This window comes from Sarcophilus harrisii, chromosome 3 (genome assembly GCF_902635505.1).
Source record: "Sarcophilus harrisii chromosome 3, mSarHar1.11, whole genome shotgun sequence".
Taxonomy (NCBI): domain Eukaryota; kingdom Metazoa; phylum Chordata; class Mammalia; order Dasyuromorphia; family Dasyuridae; genus Sarcophilus; species Sarcophilus harrisii.
Window position 1 is genome coordinate 490551648 of NC_045428.1, and position 25418 is coordinate 490577065.

Sequence of the window (25418 nt, forward strand, 5' to 3'; positions counted from 1 at the left end):
AACTGAAAAATTCTAATATCTGTTATTTGTGGCAGCTCCTCAAACATTTCACAATAATTCATCCCACTTCTCTCAAGTCTTTTCTTCTCCACACAAAAAAATTCCCAGTTCCTTCAGGGAAATAATCTTTATATAATATGATTTCTAGTCTTCTTACAACACTTTAGCCAGCCTCCAAATTTGTCAATGTGTTTTCTGAAACGCAGCATCCACAATTTGAGACCTAAATTCCAGATGTGATCTGACCTGGACCAAAGTACACTAGATCATCACTCTCTTGTTCTGAACACTTTTGTTGCTGTTTTGTGCCAAATTTTTCATGACCCCATTTGGAGTTTTCCAGGCAAAGATACTGGAATAGTTTGTCATTTGCATTTCCAGCTCATTAACAGATGAGGAAACTGAGGTAAACAAGGTTAAGTGACTTGCCCAGGGTCACACAGCTACTAACTATCTGAGGGCTGATTTTAACTCAGGAAGATGAGTCTTCCTGATTCCAGGTCTGCAACTGCATCCACTCATTGTGTCTGCTAGCTATACTTCTATTTAATATAGCTGAATATGGCCTTATTGATTCAGCTTGAGCTTGCTCCCTACCTTCAATTATTTTTCATATATATTGTTGTCTAATCAATATTATCATTTTTATTAAAGCTTTTTAATTTTCAAAAGATATGCATGGATAATTTTTCAACATTAACCCTTGCAAAACCTTTTATTCCAATATTATAATTTCTACTTCCCATGCAACCCTTTTTCTCTATTCCCACCTTCATTCAGACCATCATTATTTCTTGCCTAATTGGTATCTGTAGCTCAAGTCTCCTAGCTTGTCAATCCTCCACTGTACTGCCAAAGTGATTTATTTTTAATCCAAATCTAAGCATGTCATTCCCCTATTCAAAAACTTCTAGTATCTCCCTATAGTAATAATGATATAACATATAGGCTCCTCTGTTCAACTTTCCTCAGCTTTTCCCAACAGGGCCCCATTATTTTTTCCAGCCTTATTGTACATTCTCCTCCCCTGCATTCAAGCAAAACTGGCCTCTATGGTCCTTAAACATGACATTCTTCCATCTCCATGAGCTGTCCTGGATACCTGGAACGTACTTGCTCTTCAACTCTATCTCATAGAGACCTTCTCTTCCTTCCAGACACAGCTCAATTATCACTTTCTAAAGAATGTCTTCCTGGTTCTCCTTGTCTATCAGTGGTCCCCTTCCCCTTTCCCAAACAACCATGAATTTACCTTCTTTGCATTTATTTATATTTATTCTGTACATACCTATATAGATACCTATATCTTTTGTCTCCCACATTCAAATATGTCTTTGTGAATAGGGATTGTTTCTTCAATTTTTTCTTGTGTTTCTAGAGTCTAGGGCAGTACCAATTTATAATGTAGGTAGGTACTTAATATTGGATTGAAATAAATTTTTGAATCAATCAACAAATATCAATGTCTATCACATGGCAAATACTGTCCTAAATACTTAAGACAGAAAGAAAATAACCAACAACTGGGGGAATCAAAGAAGACTTCTTTTAGTAGGTGGCTCTTGATTTGAACCTTGGAGGAAGCCAGTGGTTCCAAGTGTCATGGGGGTAGAGAATTCATTTTAGGCATGGGAAACAACTTTTTCAGAGGCATAGAGACAGAATATGGGATATGCTGTGTTTGAGAACAGCAAGTGGTCCAGTTTTACTGGAAGACAGAGTACAAGAGGAAAAGTCATGTATAATCAGCTTGGAAAAATCAGTTTGAACTAAATTGTGAAAGTCTATGTACATAGGAGCTTGTACTATTTTATCCTGAAGCAATAGTGAGCTACTGAAGCTTCATGAGCAAGAGAGTGCCATGATCAGATCTGTACTTTTGAATGTCAATTTGGTATTACATGAAAGATGAATCAGAGAAAGGGGAACTGGATGCAAGGAACTGGGCACATTGCAATGGTTTCTAAGAGAGGTGAGGGTTTGAGTTAGGGTGGTAATTGGGCAAAGATATAAAGATAGATATGAGATCTCAAGAAGATATAATCTATATAAGTCCTTGGCCCTATATTTGTATAGCTGACTCTGAAAGCAAGTATAGGATTTAACATTTATCCCCATTAAATTTGGGTTAATTTGACCTACTCTAGATGCAGATATTTTTTCTTATAATAAATATAAAAGAATATAAGCTCCCTGAGGGAAAACAAATTTTGGTTTTGTTTTGGTTTAGTTTTTTGGTCTTTGTAGGTCCATGCACATAGTAGGTACTTAATAATTGATTATTTATTCTACCTTAGCATTCTATCCAGTCTTCTATTTTGTCTTTGTATATCCAGCATATAGCATAATCCCTGACACAGAGTAAGAACTTAATAAGTGCTTGTTGATTTAGTGCTTGTTGATTGATTCAAGGGAGATTAGGGCAAATCTAGGAGATAGTAAGAGGACTCTTAACCAATGATACCAAGTTATTTATTCAAAGTCACACAAATAATGGTAGACAAAGGACTAAAATTCATATGTTCTGGTCTTTAATCCACAACTACCTCCTAAATACACACACACACATACACACGGGTTCATAGTAGTGAGAAGAGTAGAATCATTCTGATTTATTAGGTGCAGAATACTGGCTCAGTTTACAGCTGCCCATGCTCTTTTACTCTTCTATGGCGTCCTGTATCCTTTCTTTAATATATTTGTTCTCCAGATCTTCAGGGACTAATTCACCTAGACAGACACATACCATCACCCCATCCCACCCTGCATCCTAGAAGCGCTCTTCTAGAAACCCAAAATCCAGGATAGGAGAAGTCCCCGCAGGGAGGGTTCTTTCATCCAGAAGGCCCTAGTACAACTGTGGGTGGTCTTGTCCACTCTGGGTTTCATCTAACTTAAGAGGGCAACCACTGTCAGGCCAGGGGTGCCAAAAGGCTGTTCTTCCTCCACTGCTGCTGCTTCTGTACCTGTGGAGGGCCCCACACCTGCACCCCACCATCAAAATCCAGGGAAACTGAGTCATAGGTTCCACAAGGATATCCGCTTCCCTCCTTTAATTTCACCCGCCCTCCTCACACCTTGTAGAGCCTTATAATGATTATAAGAAGCTGCATAGCTTCTATCCCATAAACCTGCCTTAAGAATTAGCAAGACCTGTGGTCAAGTCATGTATCAAGCGTATTCTGGACGCTACACATAGGCAAGTCATTTAACATCTTCAAGGTCTAGTCTCCTAGGCTACAGTCACACTAGCAGTTCCCCACACTGATTATTTGTTGCTGTTGTTTAGTTATATCCAACTCTTTATGACTCCACTGGGAGTTTTCCTGTCAAAGAGGCTGGAGTAGTTTGCCATTTCCTTCTCCAGGTCATGTTACAGATGAGGAAACTGAGGAAGACAGAGTGAAGTGACTTGTCCAAGGTTACTCAGCCAGTAAATATCTAAGGCCGGATTTGAATTCAGGAAATGAGTATCCCGGGGTTCCAAGCCAGGCATTCTATCCACCCTGCCATGTACATGTTAGGTACAGCCAAAATAGTAGTGGTAGTAATAGTAGTAGTGATAGTAGTATTAGTAATGGTGGTAGTAATAGTAGTGGTAATAGTAATAGTAGTAGTAGTAGTAATACTAATAGTGGTAGTAAAGTAGTAGTGGTTGTAGTAGTAGTAGTCATAGTGGTAGTAATAGTAGTAGTGGTAGTAAAGTAGTAGTAGTGCTTGCTGGTAGTAGTAGTAGTAGTAGTGGTAGTCATAGTGGTAGAAATAGTAGTAGTGATAGTAATAGTAGTTGTATTAATAGTAGTAGTTCTTGTAGTGGTAGTAATAATAGTAGTGATAGTAGTAGTAGTCAGTGGTATTAATAGTAGTAGTGATAATAGTAATAGTAGTAATGGTAATAGTAATAGTAATAATAGTAGCAGTGGTGTTAGCAGTACTAATAGTATAAGTACTAATGGTAGTAGTAGTAGTAATAGTAATGGTAGTAATAGTAGTAGTGGTAGTAGTAGTAGTAGAAGTCATAGTGGTAGTGATAGGAGTGATAGTAGTGGTTGTAGTGGTAGTAGTTGTGTTTGTAGTAGAATAGTAGTAGTGGTATTAATAGTAGTAGATGTAGTACAGTAGTAGTAGTGGTAATAAAGTAGTAGTAGTAGTAGTAGTGGTTGTAGTGGAAGTATTAGTAGTAGGGTTAGTAATGGTAGTAATAGAATGAGGAGGAGAAGGAGGAGTAATAATAGCAGTGGCTGCAGTAGGAGTTGTAGTGGTAGTATTAGTACTAGTGGTAGTAGTAGTTGCAGTAGAATAGTAGTAGTTGTAGTAGTAGTAGTAGTTGTAACAGGATAGAAGTAGTGGTGATAGTAATAGTAGTAGTGGTAGTAATAGTAGTAGTAGTAATACTAGTAGTGATAGTAGTAATAGTAGTAGTGGTGATAATAGTAGTCATAGTAGTAGTGGTAGTACTAGTAATTGTAGTAGTAGAGTAGTAGTAGTGGTAATAATAGTAGTAGTACTAGTGATAGTAGTAGTGGTAGTGGTTGTAGTAATAGTAGTAGTAGTAATCTCAGTGGTAGTAATAGTAGTAGTGGTTGTAGTCATAGTAGTAGTAGTAGTCATAGTGGTATTAATAGTAGTAGTAATAGTAGTAGTGGTAACAGTTGTAGTAGTAATAGTAGCAGTGATTGTAGTAGCAGTTGCAGTAATAGTAGTAGTTAAAGTAGAAATAGTAGTAGTAGTAATGGTAGTGATAACAGTAGTAGTAGTAGTAGTAATAGTAGCAGTGGTTGCGGTAGTAGTAGTGATAGTAGTAATAGTAGCAGTTGTAGTAGTAGTAGTTGTTGTAGTGGTAGTAATAGTAGTACTGATAGTAGTTATGGTAGTGGTTATAGTAATAGTAGTAGTGATAGTATTAGTACTAATGGTAATAGTAGTGGTAGTAAGAGTAGTAGAAGTAGTAGAGTAGTAGTAGTGTAGTGATAGTAGTAATAGTCATAGTGTTAGTAGTGGTAGTAGTAATACTAGTGGTAGTAGCAGTAGTTGTAGTAGAATAGTAGTATTGGTAATAATAGTAGTAGTAGTTGTAGTAGAATAGTAGTAGTGGTAGTAATAGTAGTAGTAGTTATAGTAATAGTAGTAGTGGTACTAATAGTCGTAGTAGTAGTAGTCATAGTAGCAGTGGTAGTAGTAATAGTAGTAGAAATAGTAGAGTAGTAGTAGTATAATAATACTAGTAGTGATAGCAGTAGTAATAGTCTTAGTGTTAGTAGTGGTAGTAGTAGTATTAGTGTTAGTAGTAATAATTGTAGTAGAATAGTAGTAGTGATAGTAATAGTAGTAGTAGTAGTAGAGTAGTAGTAGTAGTAGTTGTAGTAATAGTAGTAGTGGTAGTATTAGTAGTAGTGGTAGTAGTCATAGTGTTAGAAATAGTAGTGGTAGTAGTAGTAGTCATAGTAGTAGAAATAGTAGTAGTGGTGGTGGTAGTAGTAGTAGTAGAAGTAGTAGAATAGGAGTAGCAGTAGTAATAGTAGTAGTAGAATAGTAGTAGTGCTAATAGTGGTAGTGGTAGTAGTAGTGGTAGTAGGTAATAGTTATAATATTAGTAGTAGAAGTAGTAGTGTTAGTAGTAGTATTAAGTATTAGAAGTAGTAGTAGCAGCAACATAAGTAGTTTGTACTATTTGGGCAATCACAAAAAGCATTTTGTCTTATTTTCCCAATCACTCCCATGAAATAAGCAAAGAACGTGTTTTTAGTTTTATTTTATGGATGAAGAAATTGAGACTCAGAGAATAATGCACTTTAACCAGTACTATGGTTAATTGTGTCTGTGAGTCCAGAGTACCTAACCTAACTCCTGGTCCATCTCCGTTCCCTCATATTTGGGGAAGGGGTAGTGGGGATAGAGAGAGAGGAGTGCCATGGAGAGGTGAATTTATTTTTTTTCTTTTAATCCATGAAATCCAATTGTAGACACACCATCTTCCTATCCCCACCACCTCCACTCTAGTCACGGATGCATTGCCCAGTTTCTTCCCCAGTTCCCAACAGAAAATGGACACACAGGAAGTTCCCAGATTCCTGCAGTCCCTTAGGCCTCACATCTTGTCCCTCCCCATTGCTTCCCCACTCACCCGCAATTTGATGGTGAATCCAGTCCAAGAACACAGCCACCTTGGTATAGACTCCTGGCCTGTGGTGTATCCCACAATCCCAGCCCCAGCTCACTATCCCCACCAAGCGCCACATCCCTTGGTCCAGACACACCAGGGGACCTCCGCTGTCTCCCTTAGAGACCCCAGAGACAGAAACAGAGAAGGGAGCAGTTGGTTGACTCTTCCCAGGTGAAGAGTACCACTTGTGACCACTGCCACATGCCCAGTGACTCATGTCCCATCCCACTTCCCTTTCAGGGAGGACCCTTCAAGACACCCACCTCACCCAAAGTCTCCTGCAGGCCAGCTTCCCATTCACTGGCTCCTTCAGAAGGCTAGCGTCAGTGGTGATTCCCTATGAATTACTTCCAGTTGAATTAATACTTCATACATACTCATCACTTTACCTGCCCTCTTCTAAAAAGGCCTTCTACCCCCACCTTCCCCCCCCCCAGCTCCTGTGATCCCCAAAGCTCCCTAGCCTGGGCCCTCTCTGTGCCAACCCCTCCAACTTAATCCCCCGGTTTAGCACCTGGCATGAGTCAGCATGCCCGTCCAGGTAGCCAGCACAGAGCATCTGAGGAGTGATCAAGCCTTTATACATGCAGGAGCTGTTGCAGAGCTGGGAGCTGATCAAGGGGACCAAGACATTCTGGAGGATATCTGAGCCAAACCCTGGAAGAGGCAGAGCCCCAGACAATAATGAAACAGGTACATGGGGATAGAGGCAAAAACAAAGGGTCAGTCTTGTCAACAGGGGACAGTGGGGAAAAGCAGAGGGCCTGCCTAGGGTATCATGAATGTTTAGGCCCTGGGCTCCCACGAACGGGCCTGTTACAAAGCCACAGGAGGTTGGGATATTTTGTGGAGGCCCTAGCAAGAGGGAGGAATGAAGAATTAACATATAACTGTCTTCCCAATGTGAATATGGTCCAAAAATTACCAGGCTAGTGGATTTGGCCAAAGAGGGCATCCTGGAAAAGGCAACCAGGAGTACAGTGATATTGGTTTAAAAAAAAAAAGTGTCATGGCCAATCTGTTCCCCAGGGGCCCAGGGGATTCCTCCCAATCACCTCTTGTCCAAGACCAGCCACCCCCTTTCCTGGATCTCACTCACCTTGGTGAGGGACTGTGGAGCCCCAGCCTGACACCCAGCATTTGGAGCCTTGTGGGAAATCCTGCTGCATTTCTGGCAGACACACAGCCTGCACTGTGCCTGCAGAAGAAGTCCTTAGTTCTGCTTCCGACCTTGGCCTTTGCTACCTGCCCCCACCTTAGGAACTGAAGGCCACAACCCTCACAAGCCTAGCCTCTATTCCTTGGGCTAAGGATATTTTCTGTCCAGGAGGGAAAGGTCAAAAAGAAATCTCTTCAGGGGAGGGTCCCCACGTATTTTGCTGATGGGATGCTACTTCTTATTTCTCACAATCTTTTGACCACCAAAGCAAAGTTTTTGGAGGAAAGGAAGGGTGAGGGGAAGGCTGAGAATGAAAGTCACCACTGGGGCAGGCCCTCACAGGGATCTTCTGGAAGCCAGACAAGGAGTATGACTGAAGCAATTACTAAAATGAACATCAAACGAGTATAGTTTCTAGCTCTCTTGGCTGGGGAACTCCATTTTAGGATGATAAAGGGTTGAGTGATATTCCATTTCTTCCAAACCCCCAATCAGGACACTGATGCTAGAACTAATTCTACTCTCAAAATTGCTTGCACTGTTGAAACTAAGAAACAGGGGGCTCAGACACATGGTGTTTAAAAGCTTCTATTCCAGCTCTTTTCCCTGAGTTATTGGGAAAAGTTGTCCTAACTGGGCCCACAACCCAGAAAGGACATTTTTCTGTCTGGCAAAGGGAAACCTCTTCCCATCTCACTGAAAGGGCTAGGGTCCTTCAGACCATGTCTTACTTACTCGAGAAGTTCAGAGGGGTCTGGAGCTTCAGCAGAGCAATGTCGTAGTCGTGCTTCTGCTTATGGATTCTAAAGTGGGGATGCAGGATGATTTTTTCCACCATGGTCCCCATGTGCGATACGATGTCACTGTGGTTGACAATTCCCACAAAGATCCTCCATTTGGACTTGTGGGACAGCCTGCAATTGGACAGAGTTGATGCAAGGTTAAGCATTAAATACAGGTGTAACACAATGGCCATGATGTAGAGGGCAGAGACAACTGGACGAGAGAACATGAGGGGGGGGGTGTCCTCTGAACAGCAAAGTAGTAGATAGAAACAAGCTCTCTCTGAGCAAAGTGCAAGCCTTATACACCCCCTTACATAGATATAGAGAACATCAGTATTTTGACCTAGAATCAGAAAGCCCAGGTTCAAATTCTCGATCTGGGTTCAAATCCAGACTCTGCCAATGAATAAATGGGCAACCCTGGCAAATTACATAACTTCTCTGAGCACTGTCTTTCCATAGATGAGGATATTCTGTATAGCTCTAGAAATTGTTGTGAATAGAGTAAAGGAGAAAATGAGTTGAAACTGTCAAAGTGTAAAAAGAAGAAAAAAAAACCCTAAATGGAAGGGTTTTATATGGAAGGGTGTATGTTTGTGTGTTTTCCTGTGTCTCTTGGTTTCTCTGTCTCTTTCTCTCTCTTTCTGCTTTTCTCTCTCTCTTGTTCTCTCTCCATCTTTCTTCCCCTGATTAAAATTCATTTGTATATACTTTGCATTTACTTACAGTATGCTTGTCCTCTCCTTTCCCCACAAAAGACTACATGTAGGCTTCTGGAGAACAAGAATAGTATTATAGTTTATTTGTTTCTCCTCAGTTCCCAGCAGCAAATGGCATTGTAGGTGCTTTAAAAATGTTATTTTGAATGAATTGAAATGTTTTGATTATCATTATCATTCTTGAGAGTAGGGATTATTTCGTTGTTAATGTTTGCATCCCCAGTTTCTAGTACAGTGCCAGACATATACTTAATCGTTGTTGAATGAGTGAATCGTTATCATTATAACACTTATATACTTATATGTTATATATATATATATATATATATACTTATATATATAGTATAAGTATATACTTATAGTTACATATGTTTTATATATATATATATATATATATATATGTAACTATAAGTATATACTTATCATTATAAGTATAACAAAAATTGCACATGGTCCAAATCCAGGTATGGCACAAAAGGACTCTATCAACATTAACTCTACCCTCTAGAAGTTTATAATGTGTCAGAACCTGTATAGGACATAAAGAAAGAACCAAGAAAAGCATAAAGCCCACCCACAAATGAACAGAAAGGCCCTCCCACATGTCTCAGGCAAAGATGCATGGTGAGAGGTATTGGGGGGGGGGGCAAGGGGCCAGACCTTACATACTTGTAGACACAGTGTCCTGCAGTCACCACCCAACTCGGATCCAGCACAGAGGCTCCGCAGGAGTACTGGGAACCCTTGAACATGCTGACTTGCCAGGGCCAGCGCCCAAGGGCAGCAGAGGTCCCACCGATAATACGGGAAGTCAGGGGCTGGATCCCACACTCTGGCCATCATCGATGGAAATGGAAATCAAGGGAGAAGCAAAGGCTGCTGTCAGTACCAGCACTGAGCTCTGTGGGGAGGATGGCCTAGGTCTGGGAGGTCATGGAACAAGCTAACTCTTAATAATCCTTGGGGATAAAATAGGAAACTTGGATAATGGAACTCCACACATATTCCTCCCCCCATCACTGTAACTGTTTTTGAGGCTGCTAAACAGGTTGTGGAATAGTTAAATTTCACCTCATTTTGGACTCTGGGAGGTGAGTAGTAGGAGGGGAAGGCATAAACTGGTCAAAAGACATCTGATAACAGGTGCAAACAATACGTAGGTAATGCTAAGATTTCATTAACTGTGCTAGGATCTGCATTGAAAAGGGCTCTTGTTCACTTCATCCCCATCCACCAAGCCCAAGCTTAGCTCCCTTTTATGGGCCACAATATTTCTCCCTGGCCACCTCACACCTCTCTTACCCCTCTCCCACCTTCCCCCATGGTTTATTGTCTGCAAATAGAACCGTCCAATAATGAAGAACCGGCCACAGATCAAATGGGATCCTTGTGCTAGACAGTGCACAGATAAGCAAACACAGTTATCAGATATGTGAAAAGATGAACAGTAATTACCTCACTAGTAAACAGTTTATATCCTTTTGTTTTACACTTATACAATAGGATTGTTAGGAAAAGGAATTTCCCCATTGTTTAGCCCAGGGATTAATAAATATTTGATGAATCATATATGTTGAGTGGTTGAAACTAAGCTCCCAATTCCTTCTGGGACACCAATTGTTTTGGGAGGGATTCCTGCCAAGGCTATCCATTTCCTAGTGCCCTGTGCTCATCCCTCTTCTGGGGGCTGAGATGTAACTCACCTGAGCATTTGAGGGAGACAACTTGGCCCAAGGTGCAGCTGTTCCTACAAAGGAAAAGGGAGAGTTAAAAAAAGGGGTTAATCATATACTTTAACATATTTAACATGTATTGGTCTACCTGCCATCTGGGGGAAGGGTTAGGGGAAAGAGGGGAAAAAAGTTGGAACAGAAGGTTTTGCAAGGGTCAGTGCTGAAAAATTACCCATGCATATGTCTTGTAAATAAAAAGCTATAATAAAAAAAGAGGGGTTAATGTTGGAACTTCTTGCTTATACCCAAAGGCTCAAGGCCCTTTTATCTCACAACAATATAGCTGCCCTTTCATATTCTTGCCCAAAGGACTGACAGATAGCACCTTGGGATAGAGCCTTGGGACCTAGAGTCAGGAAGTGACTTCAAATCCAGCTTCAGACATTTACAAGTTGGGTGATCCTAAGCAAGTCCTTGAACTCTGTTTTTCTCAATTTCCTCATCTGTAAAATGAACTGGAGAAGGAAATGGTAAACCAATCCAATATTTCTGCCAAGAAAATCCCAAATGAAGTCGTGAAGAACCAAACACAACTGAATAATCACAAAATGCTCTTGATCCACTTCTCAAAGAAGGGTATCAGAATAACACCTTCAGTCCAGTCTTCAAGACCAAAGTGAAATCCTTTATTGGCAGTGAGGTTAAGACATAGACTTGAACTATCCATAAACAACTAGATGATATAAGTAGATAAAGTGCTGAAATTGGAGTCAGCAAAAAAGGTCTGAGTTTGAATCCTGCCTCAAACATTCACTGTGATGTCCTAAGGAAGTCACACGGCTATCTGTGACTCAATTTCCTTATCTGTAAAATGAGGGAGGTGTTCTCAATAGACTCAAGGATCACTCACTGTTGGTTCTGAGCCTGTAAATCCATGATCCTATTATTTAGTCATATACATAAAAGAAATACAGTACTCAGCCAGGGGTACATCACAGGTCCATAAGATTCCCCGAGAAAATGATACTTTCCTTGTTTTAGTGTCAGCTCAATTCAGCCCCATCAGCACTGAAGAAGTCTTACTTTTCATTGTGCTCATCCAATCCAGTCTCTTCTTTCTCTCTTCCCTCATGATTCACATGATCCCTGCCTCCATTTTGGCCCCTACTTTCACTAAACTTGAGTGTTTCTAATCTCCCCCTGGAGAAAACAGAGGGGCTTCTCCTATTTACATACTCAGGTATTTATTTATGCCATCCCCAATACACACATCTATTCACTCCTTCCTCTCTTAGAGATCTTGGGGAGGAGGAAAAATCTAGGAGAGAAAAATGTGGAGGGACAGGAACAAGAAATGTGGGTATCCCACTCAGTCATAAATAGTGGGTTGCTGGATTGGTCCCTTGCCAACTTCTGATATTTGGGAGAATATCTTCAAGGCCTAGATATTTTTCTTTCCTCTAGGTAGCCCACTGATCTTGGCCAGAATGGGGAGATTTATCTTTTTATCTTGTCTGGATCCTTTGAAATATCTAGTTAGGGAAAAAATTCTCTGTCTCTTCCCCAATTGCCCCTGGTAGCCTGGCACTCCTCCCTCCTCTTGAAGAAAAAAAAGCATTTGAGCCTGAGGTCCCCAGGGAAAATGATAAAAGTTTATTCTATTGACTTCATTCCCCTCTACTCAGCCCAAACTCAGCTCCCTTACCTGTGCTGCCATATTTCCAGGAGATTCCCCAATTTGGGAAGAAGCTGAACAAACTCCTGAGAATTGTTGACCTTGATGTCAGTCAGGTTCACTTCTTTGTGGTAAGTGAGTCTTAACAAAAAAAAAAAAAAAAAAGTAACCATAGTATAGAAATAAGAATTAATGGTTTAAACTGAAGCAGAAAGAATATGAATTAGATTTTAAAAAATAGAATTTTCTAATGGGAAAATACTGAAATGGAAAGAAATCCTTCCTCTTTTGGAGTCTTTTTATTGTCAGTGTCAAAAATGACATTGATCAATCTGTGCTTGATCAGGCTGGGCTGAATTGGAACCTGAAGGCAAGAGAATAACCTAGATGACCTCAGCATTGGGGATATACTCTGAGAGAAATTGAAATATGAGACAAATAAAGGAATCTCCCCATCTTCCAGTTCTCTTTCTCTTTCCTCCCTTTTCTTTCCCCAAACTCCCCTTCACTCCCATTCCCACCAAGATACCTGAGATGTCCAAGGTGCCTACAAATCCGGTTGCCTAGGGTAGGACTCCAGCCCTCATGGCACACCAGGAGCCAGTCTGGCCACTCCCTCACTTGCACTTCCAGTAAGTTTATGGTGTTTATTCTGAAAGACACTGAAACCACAGCATGAAAACCCATATTTTCTCCTGTGTCCACCAGCACTCAGGGATCAAGAAAGTCCAGACTCTCTGGAACCTAGCAGCGTACCCTAGGAATCTGGTCAAGATGGTGCTGGGGAAGAAAAACCTGAACATGACATCCATTCTAGGTTATTCTGTATGGAAACTGGCAGGGTGTTTTCCAAAGAGAAGGTAAAATGCACAAATTGCATTCCCCAACCCCAGGCCCTTGCCCTAGTGTGGGCCAAATATTTTATCTGTCCCTAAGGGAAACCCTGTCTCCTGATACAAGAAGAGAGGCATCTGAAACTCGATTTTCTAAGACTGCCTCACCCTCTATATCTCTCCCAGGACCCAGCTGAGGACAAGCTCTGGCACAGACTGAATCGCCCCAAGCCCAGTTGTTAAAAGCTGGATTTTGTCTCCTGAAGGACAGGCCCAGCTCAGTGCCTGGTCCTTCTCCACCCCAAGGCCTCAACCTCCCTTCCCTCCCTCCCACTCAGGGAGCTTTCCATTCATCCCGGATTGTGGCTCATAAGAGTAGAGACAATTCTCTCAACTTGCATCCACAAGCCTGAATTGTGAAGGGGAGAATCTTGAAGGAGGGATTTCCTCATAGACTTGGTGAAGACTCAAGAAGGAGGGATGTGTTCACCCACCTGACTTGGAGGTTATTGGAATGGGGGGCTTCTCGGTACAGCTCATGACGTTGTTTTGTTTCAGGACCTTCAACAAGGAATGTGTCCTAAAAAGCAGGACTGAAGAGAGAGATGAAAAGGGGGGGAGAAAGAAGGTCAGGAGAGGAGGTTTGTTCCAGAGGGCCCGATGACAGCCAACATGGAGAATCAGGGAATTCTAAAGTGAGGCAAGCCTCCTAAAAGGGGACACTTCATCCCTGACCCTGTCCAATTAGGTAAAAGTCTTTCTCCCATTCTAGCAAAAGTTCTCTGGGTCAATTTTTAATCATTCAGATGACATACCACTTACTATTGAAAAGTTCCACTTTATATCTAACCCAAGTTCTTCTTTCTCCAGTTCTCATACATTTCCTCTTGTTCTCTTCTTGGTGAAGATGAGAAATAATCTTTATCCCCTTCCTCCTTTAGTGGTCATCTCTCCCAAGTACTCCGTTCCTTTTCAAACCTTCCCCCCCAACCATCCTGAAGTTATTTCTTTGCCCCCTTACCCTCCCAGTCTTCCTAATGAGTCAGTAATGATTGTTTAATGTCTAGGAAAATAGGAGGCAGGCTATAACTCAGTGTCCTCAGCCCCAGAGACAATCCTATTTACCAAATCACTGACCTAGAAGCCAGATCCCAACGCTTATCCCAGCTATCAGCCCAATGGTCATGAAGAAGATTAACCCACGCTTTCCCCACCTTGGAAAGATCCAGTAACCATTAGGGAAGTCTGTAAAAAAGAGCAGAAGAAGCCTGAAAGCTCAATCAGGCCATATGCCCATGTTCCACCTCCCACTGGATCCTCAAGCAAGTACCCTTGAACCCTTTGTCATGTCCAGGAATAGATGAAATGGGAAAAGGGAGGAAACTCAGTTGTCCCCTCTTCAGGATAGCCTGGACAAGAGAGCTTTCTTTCCTCTCTTCTTCCAGATTGGGAACAGGAAGAAGGGAGGATGAGTAAACCAAAATGGGGAGAAGATGTAAATGAACAAAGAATGGAAGAGTAATCTCTCTATCCTTCAGCTTCCTGATACTATCTGGAATTACCCATCTCACAGGGTTGTAGTGAGATATTTTATATATATAAAGGAAAATAATGGTCTTTTGCATGTGTATAACCTAGGATTCTGTGCAGCTCCTCCCCCATTCTCTTCTCTGTCTTCTTTCTTTGGGTGATTTCATTCCTCCCATGGGTTCAGTTATCATCCATAGGCAGATGACTCCCAAATCTAGATACCTGGGCCTCATCAGGTTTCAGTCTCCCCCACTGTCTTTGCCTGAAGGCACCTCCTTAATCTCTTACAACTCCCAAATTGCTGGTATTTACTTTGTATATTTGTATAGATTTTGCATATTTAACACTTTGTTGTGTTCATGCTACTTTTTCCAATCAGAAGGCATTATTTCATTTTTGACTCTGTACCACCAGCACCAAGCCAGACAATGTTCACAGAGTAACACTTAATTCTTGTTTAATTGAAGCAAAGTGCTTTGTAAAGTTTAAAAAGTCATTATGGAGGAGGAGGAGAGATGAAAATCCTAAAGATCTAAATAGTTCATAGACTATTCCAATCTAATACCTAATAGTTATCAGGTCCCACAATACAGGTCTGCTACCCTCCTCACCCTAAGACCTCCTTCCCAGATACCATCCTATAGAATACAACCCTTCTATCCATATTCCTTGAATTTCCCATTGTCCTCCCCAGCCTTGTCCTCACGGAATTCTTCCTGGTACTCAATTATCTCTGGCCCACTTCCAGACTCTTCTTCAGGGGTTTCTGGTACCCTACTGGCTTCCACCTCAGGAGGTCCTTCCAAATCATGCTGTTCAACCAGATTCACATCCTAGGAAGAAAAATAAATTAAAGATAGATAGAATTCCCTCCCTTCTTTATCAATCAGTCTTGGACTCTCACTTGACATTTATGGCAGTTCTGGTGAAGCCTATATATATGAATTCTTCTCAGAAAAATATTTTTCAATTTATAAAATAAAATACAGAAGATTAAAAGGAAATCAATTATATTGATAATAATTGTTAGTCAAGATGTTAATAATATAGCAATATATAAAGGTAATCTATAACATGAAATATATTATTATAAACATATAATTATAAATATATTAATAATAGCTAATAAATAGTACTTTAAGGTTTGCAAAATGCTCCACAAATATTATCTCATTGATCCTCACAATCACCTTATGAGGGAGTTGCTTTTATTTAACCCCATTTTACAGATGAGGAAACTGAAGTGATTTGTCCAGTCATATATATAGATATAGATATATATAGATATATATATAGATATATATATAGTTAGCGTCAGAGGATGGATTTGTCTTCTTGATTTCAGAACCAGTGTTTCACATATTGCCTCAGATATAATTCTAGTCAAATACAATTATCAATTTTTTAAAAAGCAAATTCAGAGACATATTCCCCCAAAATTAAGAACCCCAGGGATCTCAAAAGGCCCAAAGCATGCAACTAAATCCCCAGCTGCAGTTCTGCAATCCTTTTCTTCTTGTCTCCTTCACCACAGCAGCTGCTCCAAACATTTTCCCACCGTCCTGCATCCCCAGCCCTATTCTGTGCCTCTCCCACATAGCAGACAGCTCTGCCCCTGGCCTTTGGAAGACATCCAGGCTCCATCACAAGACCCAGCAACTTCCCTCTTCCCCAGCCCAGTATTTGTCAGTAATTTCCCCCATTTTCTAGTCCTGCCTACTGATCAGAGGGGGCTGACCCCAAACGAGTTCAGCTTTAGAGCTGGGACAGGTCCAAACACCTGCCTTGAACCAGACCTGGGGCACTTCAGCTTCATCTAAGGATAGAACTAACTGGTTCTCAATAGACTTTAGGCACAGTCACTGCCCAGAGAGAACTGGATTAGAGGGAGAATAGTACTTGAAAGGCGAAGAGAAAGAGAGAGAAAAATAGGAACAAATCTGGTTTTTTGTGATCACCGCTTTCTTTTCTGCTATTTAACAGTTTTTTTTAATCAGTGATTTGGATAGAGGTATAAATAATTGACTGATCATAGCTATAAGACAATACAAATCTAGAAGGCATGGATAATAAGTATAGATGACAATCAGAATCCAAAAAATGATCTTGCCAGGCTAGAAAATTGAACTAAATCTAATAAGATGAAATATAATAGGGATACCAAGAAAAAAAGAAATATAATAGCGATAATATATACTTGAGTTGTACTTGGGTTACACTTGAGTTCAACAAATCTATTTCACAAGTATGTAATGGGAAAGGCACTGTAAAAGCAGTGTGTCTGGAAAAAATCTGGGGTTCCTAGTAGTCAACCAGCTCAATCAATTAGCAGAGTGATATGGCAGGAAGCCATGAACTTGGACTACATTAAGAGAGGCATAGCTTCTTTGAGTAAGGATGTAATAAATATTGTACTCTGCCATCTCAGAGAGAGATTCAACATTGCTAAGCTAGAGAGGGTCCAGAGGAGGGCAATCTGAATGATGAAGGTCTGGAGTTCATGCCATATCAAAGTCAGGTGGAGGAACTGGGAATGGTAATCTTGGAGAAGGCTGAGGGGACACATGATAATCTATCTCCAACAATCAGAAATACTGTCATGTAAGTAATATGGAAATATTCCTTGCTTAATTTTACATGTATAATTGATATATTGCTTGCTTTCTCAATGGATGAGAGAGGGACTGGAAAAAGGGAGAGGAGTTAGAATTCAAATTTTTGTAAATGCATGTTAAAAATAAATAATATTTTTGAAGTCTCATATAGAAGAAGGTTTAGATTACTCTATTTGGTCCCAAAGGGCAGAACTGAGAAAAAGGAGCAGAGACTTTGAAAAAGGCAAATTTAGGTTTGATACAAAGACAATTTCCCAATAGTGACAACAATATTTCGAAGGCAGCAGATTCCTCCTCCAGGGAGGTGGACTACCCAGGGCTGGAGATCCTGAGGCTGTGTTGTCTATTCAGACATAGGTTGAACTCAATGGCTGCCAAGGCCCTTTCCCATTCCAAAAGTCTTTGATAATTATTCTTGAAAAAAATACTGTCTGTAATTTAGTCAATAACCAAAATCAAATTTTCTGGACTATGGTTTGCAGACTCTTCTCAGTTTTTTGTTTTTTTTTTAACCAAAATGTTGGTGTCTCTCTAATTCAAAAGCACCTCTCCATCTTCAACTGAATATGATTATTTGTTTTTACTCCAGCATCTTTCCTAGTTTTTGCCTTCTGACTTCATAGCTCTGTTCCTTCTTTGAATTTTAGCCGGAAAACCTTTCATCTAATTGAGGAGGAAGCAGCAAATAAATCTGTAGTAATTTCTTGTGTCTCTCATCAGCCTTGTCCATGTCAATAGCCTATAAATGGTCTTGTGAAATGCTCTTAGGAGACCTATAAAAAGGATCAACTCCCACAGATGAGGCAGAAATGAAATGCTACCTACTCTTGTGAAATGCAACCAGATGACACAGTGTACAGAGCACTGGAGTCAGAAAGACCTGAAGCAAATCATGCTTCACACACTGACTAGCTTGTGACCCCGAATTACAACTTCCTCATCTGTAAAATGGGATTAATCATATTTAAAGTAAAACAGGTCTCATATTCAAAACCTAGTGTTCTGTCTGCTGCCCCACAGTGGGAATAGGCCATTGACGGGTGTCCCTGGACAGGCAGGTCCTGGGAATTGTCTTTGAAAATCAAGATTCTCACACCCATCAATGTCCCAATGGGGAGGCCTGTGGAGTTATATTAGGGTTGGGGGGCTGACTGTATTGAACCTCAGAAGGCAAAGTCCCATCCCTAGAGTTAGTTGGGAAGCCTCCCCCCGATTCTGAAACAAATAGAGGGCAGAACAAGGGGGGGAAAAGGGATAAATAGATCAGATCTTACCATGAGAGAGAAGATGGTTTAACACTCAATGTTAAGGCTTCAGGATCTGCTAAAGCAGGATTTTTCTTCTCCTTGGTAGCTGCTGGCTGCTGAAGAACCCTGAACCTTCAGTTGGACCCTCCTCTGGATCCCCCAGGACCTCCTCCTAGATGGGCCCCCTGGGTGGGCTGCTGTTCCAACAAGGGAGAAAGGGGGCTAGGTTGGCTAAAGTCACCACCCCTTCCAGATGCTACTAGGATGCCTGGAGACAGAGAAGAATGTTGGGGGTGGAGGGCAAGGAAGGGGAAGGGTGCAGAGGGGTGGCTGGTGGACTGTTGCCTAGTGCCTTAGGCCCTTGTGCCAAAAGTGGGCAGCCTTTGCATGTGCTGGGCAATTTTTCCTTATGATGTCTTCTGGAGATGGAGCAAAGGCAATATTAGTCTTTGTTGGCATGTTTCTGAGTCAGGTTTCTAGGGTTCACCTGCTTTCTGTCTGAATTGTCATTTCCCGGTGAAGGGGTAGTTGTCATAATATGTGGGTGATGACAGGAGGGAACCCAGATGCCCCACACTCAGGGGGGAGGGGCCATCCCTCTGGGAGGTCTGGGAGTCAGGGAGCACCATCTGAGCCCCAGCCAGGCCTGGCGAGCATAAATGGGAGGGGATTTCTCTGGACACATGGAACTGACCTAGATGGGATGAGACTAACTGTACCTCTCATCTAAAATCTTCCTCTCCAATCCCTTCCTGCCTTCAAAGGCTCAGGAGAGCTCTGACATTCATCCCTAACAGCAATAGGTGAACAGAGTACTCAACTTCTTGAACCCCAGCTCTCTCATCTCTAAAATGGGGTGATATGTGTTAACATCTGTACTCTCTAACTTGAAAGGTTGTTGTGAAGAAAACTCTTTGTAAAACTTGTATGAGCATTATCTCCTAATAGTTAAATTCTCAAAGCCTCAGTTTCCAGTCCCTTGTTATAAGGATCAAATGAGACAATACATATAGAACATATGTATTATATTTATGTAAAATATATTTTGTTATTGTGCTATATAAAATGCAAACTATGCTGGCGCAGGGATTGGGGGTGGGGAGAGGGCAGCAGGAGAATGCTGGTGGTGGGAAATAGGTTCTATGTTGTCCTCAGTACTGTGAGGGGCTGCCCGTGAAGAAACTGGCTCTATCCTGGCCGATCAGCATCAGATCCACATATTAGAGTCTTAGAGGGGCGCCTTGATTACTGAGGGGTTAAGTGACTTGCCCCGAGTCATGCAAGCAGTATATATGTCAGAGGCAAGACCCAAATCCAGAGCTGACTCCAAAGCTTTGTGCTCTATTTATAATATCCAGCACAAAGAGGACACTAAATGCTTGTCACCCGATTAACCAGATTTCTGATCCTTATTCTTACCTTCCTATCTCCCTATTTTCCACTCAAACAAATATATATTCAGTTTTCATTTCTGAGAAGACAGGAAAAGTATACCACTCTTATAATGTCACGGCAGCAAGAAGACTATGGTTATCTGATCATTTGAGGCAGTAGCAAAGAAGAGGTAGGTGTTTGAAATGTCTTGCCTAAAATTCTTAGAACTCCTAAAATGAGATTATAGTAATTTCTGGATGGTAGTTTTGAGAGATGGTCCAAGCCAGCCATCCTCATGCTCTGAATTTTACCCACATGCCCCCAATGTGAGTGTCCTGCTCCTGGGAGCACCTCCCTCCCTGTTCTGTTTTTCTTTTATATGTTATCTTCCCTCGTTAGAAGATAAACTATGTAAAGACAGAAACCATTTTTTTTTTTTTGCTTGAATTGATATTCTCAGCTCATAGTTCAACTCCTAGCAAGTATTAAGTGACTGATGAATATGCTAAGGGCTTAAGAACTAGTGAAGGAGAAAACCCTTCCTGAAGAAGATTGGGATGGGTCATCCTTAGCAATTAGAACCTACCTGGCCCTGAGTGTTATAGGATACCTAGAATCATAGGTAGAGACTTATCTGAGTGCTCTTCCAGTCTAAATGTCTCCTTTCTAATGACTGTCTTTACAAATGAGGGAGCAGAAGCCCAGACATCAGTCATGCAATCATAGATGGAAGGGAAACTTCCAGGCCGTTCCAGTCTGAACCTCAGTGAGAATCTCCTCTAATTCATTGGGAAATAGTCATCCAGGTTTAGCACAAAAACCTTCAATGAAGTCTCCATCTCCCAAGGCTGACATCGGATCACTTACCCAAGATCCCACAGCTGGTATATGGCACAGCTGTAACAGAAACCTACATTTCCTAACTATCTCCTTTGGGGTCTTCATCAGCTCCCCAGCGATTATGTTATTATAAGCTATCACCCCATTTCATATAAGGGGCTCAAGAAGTTGGGATGAATGTAAGATCAAATAACTTCATGCAATATATGTATATCTATAGCCACCTAAATATAAATATACATAGATATAAATACATCTCCATTCTTAGCCTTTTTCTTGAGCTCCAGTCCCACATTACCACTAATCACTAATTCTTGGACACCTCAAAATGTCCTGTAGGCATTTCAAACTCCTGAGATCAAATCCCACCTCAGCTGAACTCACTAGCTATGTAATTCTTAGTCATTTTCCTCAGTTATAAAACGGGGAATAATAACAGCGGCTACCTCACAAGGTTGTTTTTATGAGTGAATGAGATAATATTTGTAAAAGAGCTTAGCACGGTAACTGGCAAATAGAAGGTAATATATAAATGTTTATCCCCTTCCTTCTTCTCTTCCTCTTCCAAAAAAAAAGAATTTGTTATTTTTTTTCTCCTAAAACCCTGCCTTCTGCCCAACTCCTCTGTCACTGTCCTTGACATCCTTCCAGCCCCCAATGTCCACAAACTTGGTGGCATCCCTCCAGTCTTTATTCTCATCTCACATAACCAATTAGTTGCCAGATCTTCTCAATATCTCTTGCATTTGTCCCCTTCTCTCCACTCATATATTTATGATCCTAGTTCAGACCCTCACCACCTCTCATCTGGTTAACAACACTAACCTTCTAACTTGTCCTGTGACCTCAAAGTTTCTCCCCATTCTGATTAATCCTTTTCTGATTATATCATTCCCCTGCTCTGCTCAATGACCTCCAGCGGTTCCCTGTTACCTCCAGGACCAAATATAAAGGCCTCTTAAGTTCTTCATGATCTGCATACTTTCTCCCTTCCCAGTCTCTTTAATTCTCTTCCCACCATTTATGATATGGTAATATTAGCTTACCTGCAATTCCTTAAACACAAATACACACCCTATATCCATGCCTTTACACTGACTACCTTTTAAATTTCCCTAGCTTCCTTCAAGACAGCTCAAATACCACTTTCTGATGGAAACCTTTCAAGGACTCCTTCAACTGATATTCCTCCTTTTCAGACAATCTTCTATTTATCTGGCATAAATCTTGAATTTGGATGTTTTCTTCTCCATTATAATGAATTTCCTTGGAAGCAGAGTCTGTTTTTGTCTTTTTTTTAATCTCCAGAGTTTAACATAGTCCCTTAGTAAATGCTTGTTGACTGACTAGGAATAAATACTGACATAGGTATAACAAAAACAATAAAATGATGCACACGAAAACATCTACCATGTGGCAACATCCCCACAGTTCCTCCTAGATCCTGGGAGTCCCTGGATACATACACAAGTCCAATTACTTGGCTTCTCTCTACCCACTCCCTGCTGCTGCTTCTCTCAAAATTGGGTAAAGAAGTACAGATGATACAGCACAGTTCCCGGCTGATGGTCAACTCATGCCTAGGGATGATGCAGAGTAGATCTCAGCAAAAAAATATTTTTTTCTAATCTGGATGTATATAATCTCAACAACCTAGATGTCCACTCCAAATGTGCTGATCAAACTCACCTATGCCTGCCCATTCTCAGTCCTGATCACGTTCTCTCGTAAGTTGTGGGGGTCTTACTTTTTCTTGATATTCCAAAGAAAAGTGTTGCTTTCCAGCTGCCTGCCTGTTCAGCCCATCTTCTCTTCATAACATATTTTCCCAGTTAGCATCTTTTACTCCTGTTCTTTTTCCAAGTTTCTCATTGGTTATTTGTTGTAGATAACCAAGGGACAGAGTGCCAAGCTGGAGTCAAGAAGGCCCAAGTTCAAATCTGGCTTCAAACAATGCAGTGTTTTTGCCAAGAAAAACCCTAAATAGGGACATGAAGAATTGCACATGATTGAAACGATTATAATAACTGTCTTTTACAAGATGCTCACTCCCATGGAGTCCTGTAAGAGACTTGTCCTGAAAGAGACACTAATTTTAAATTCTTCACAGACTGCTGTGTTCCATGTATTGTATTATACTCAACAAATTCCAGTAGAATATTGGTTTTTAAAGAAACACCTTGGTTTCCAAGAGAAGCTTTGTTTCCTAGAATTAGCAAGAAGTCAGTTAAAAAAAAACTATAATATGGTGACTTTCTTCCTCAGCCTAGTTGCAAGCCCAGATGTGCATCTCCTCAACCTACCCTGCTCCCTCCCCTGACAGCAACCTTCTCTGGAGCAAGTTCCAAGGTCCTGGGGTCTCTGCCTTACCAGTAAAGATGGTGTTACAGAATCTCTCTTCCCACAGACACTAGAATATCAAAATTCAACAACCCCAGAGTTTGTCTTGAAAAGACTCCAACTTTCATTGAAGTTGTCTTTAAAAATGGATTTTAGGGTGCTTTTTGTGCTCTGAGTTTTGTACAGATTAAGTTTTACAAAGAATTTTACATACCTTTTCTCATAACACTTAAGAAAGATGAACTTCAGGTGGAGAAGATTAAAGGAGGCAATGGATATGGGGGAGAATACAGTGCTGAAAAACTAGAGATAAGTAAGTCCTGGTCTTCGTAGGCAATACATTCCCCATTCCACTCTGCTGCCATGCCACTTTTGACATAGTTTCTTTGAACAATGGATCCCTTTTTCTCTCATTTATTCCCTACCTATATAACATAACATACAGATTCATCCAAATACTCCAGCCCCCAACCATAACCTTTTCTTATCTACTTCAACTGTCAGGGTTCCCTGAAGCTGGGTCTGAGGGCAAGGGGTACCCACACTAGCCTATATCACCAAAGGAACTGTTTGACACTCAACTCTGTCTGGCACTCTAATGAATGATTTTTCTCAAGAAGAGCTGAGCAATCCTAAGTCAAATAAACTGTTAGTGATAATGAGTAAAGATTGGGAAAATGATGTTGAAACATGATATATCCAATTAACTTATTCCAAGCTCATTACTGTATAAAAATAACTCAAAGTGCATATTACCATTTCACTCTCTCTTGAATGAAGAGAAATGGATAAAAATATCCCCAAGTTTATGTTTAATAAAAAAAAAATGTTCTTTCAACGTGGCAATCAGCTATTTAATCATTTAAATTTTAATTTCTAAATGTTTTCTTGGATAACCTGACCTGAGTACTAGATACTTAGTGAGTGAAATAGTATAAAACTGGGATGGATCTATGGATCTATGTTTTCCCAAGGAAGCTGCAATCCATGGGATTTATTTTTTAATAATTTCATTGATGAGTCATCTCCCTCTCCTATATATCACAGATATTTGTGGGTTCTTTCCCCCTCCCCTCCCCCAGTCAGCTTGTAGATTCCCTATGGATAGGGTTTATCCTATGCTCTACACATAAAAGGCAATTGTGATTGTTGAATGTAAGGATGCTAAGAGTCCCAGAATCTCAGACTGGAAGAGTCCCTAGTGGTTATATAGTCCAATTTCTATACAAACAGTAATTATGTTAATCATGTCCCTAATAAGTCCAATCTCCACTAGAAATTCTTCAATAAGGAGGTGCTTACCCCCTCCCAAAGAAGCCTTTTACTCTTTGGCATAATTCTAATTGTTAGGAAGTTTTTCCTAACATAAAGCCTAAGTTTTCCTCTGTACAGCTATCCATAGTTCCCAATTATTCTCTCTGGAGCCAAGCAGAACAAGTCCAATCCCTCTTCTGTGGGATGGTCGGTCTTTCAGCTTAAGAAACGCTATTATTTTCCTCCTTACTTCTTTTTCTACCATGTTCTATTTACTATTTTCTCTAAACATACCCAGTTGTTTCAACCAATTTTACTGTGGTATATGGTATGGTCTCAAGTCTCTCCTGCCATCATGGCTGTTCTATCCCAGACATGTTTCAGATTGTCATTGTCCTTTATAAAACATGGCTCTGCAGACTGAATACAGTATTCCAATGTATCCTGATGAGGGAAGAATAGAGGTCTTATCTTTTGTTTTGTATTCTATACCTGGAACTTCATAAATGCTTTTTCATTCATTCATTCACTGTAGTCCAATATTACATTGCTTTTTTGGCTGCCATATTGAACCATTGGCTCATATCGAGTTTGCAATCAAGTAAATCCACTAGATCTTTTATCAGTCAATCCAATAATTGATTAGGCACTTTTTATGGGCCAGATACTGGGCTAAGTGCTAAGGATACAAGTACAAATAATCAAACAATCCCTACTGGAGAAATAGTACCTTCTAATGAACAGTGAGAAAAAATGACTAAGATATATATAAATATACACAGCATAAAAAATTAAGTTAATAAATATAAATATCTACAAAGTGATTAAATACAAGGTATTTTGGGAGAAAGGACACTAATAGTTGGGGGGAATCAAGAACAGTTTTATGCTGAAGATGTTGCCTGAACTATATCTAGAGCAAACTATTAGCATATCACCAACCATGTCTCTTATCTTGTGCTTCTGGTGTTTGTTGCTTTTTTTCCCACCCAAGGGAATGACTCAAAAATTTTCCCTATTACAATTCATCAATAAATTTGGACTATCTGTATAACATAATTGGACTTTTTTGATTCTGACTCTGTTATCCAACATGTTACCTAGTCTTCTCAACTGCAAATTGTCTGAAAATTCAATAATCTATACTTTCTACTAAGTCACTAATAAATTTGTTAAACAAAATAAGACCAAGGGCAAATCTCTGGGCTGGG

General features: G+C 40.5%; 1 protein-coding gene and 1 long non-coding RNA gene across 6 annotated transcripts; one reads left to right on the top strand and one right to left on the bottom strand.

Annotated features, from left to right (window-relative positions):
• Positions 1-2474: 2474 nt before the first annotated feature.
• On the bottom strand, positions 2475-18978 carry TMPRSS5 (transmembrane serine protease 5). Of its 5 annotated transcripts, none has more exons than XR_004233209.1 (13): positions 18427-18976; positions 15244-15370; positions 14145-14252; positions 13502-13600; positions 12704-12836; positions 12205-12315; positions 10530-10573; positions 9487-9658; positions 8058-8236; positions 7263-7361; positions 6678-6820; positions 6125-6274; positions 2476-2730 (listed from the first exon to the last, which is right to left on the bottom strand). XR_004233209.1 is itself a non-coding variant. In XM_031961228.1 (13 exons), the coding sequence occupies exons 1-13, from the start codon at positions 18427-18429 to the stop codon at positions 2660-2662; spliced, it is 1443 nt and encodes a 480-aa protein (XP_031817088.1). In that variant the 5' UTR covers positions 18430-18975; the 3' UTR covers positions 2478-2659. The 5 variants fall into 5 exon arrangements, 4 of the variants coding, with proteins under 4 accessions (XP_031817090.1, XP_031817089.1, XP_031817088.1 ...); XM_031961228.1 differs by having other exon boundaries at positions 2478-2730; positions 6125-6278; positions 18427-18975; XM_023499447.2 differs by having other exon boundaries at positions 2481-2730; positions 6125-6278; positions 9496-9658; positions 18427-18967.
• Positions 18979-18981: 3 nt separating this feature from the next.
• Positions 18982-22949, top strand: LOC116422539. Its single transcript, XR_004233210.1, has 3 exons — positions 18982-19202; positions 19862-19963; positions 22879-22949. It is a non-coding gene; the product is annotated as an uncharacterized LOC116422539 (long non-coding RNA).
• The last annotated feature ends 2469 nt before the right edge of the window (positions 22950-25418 follow it).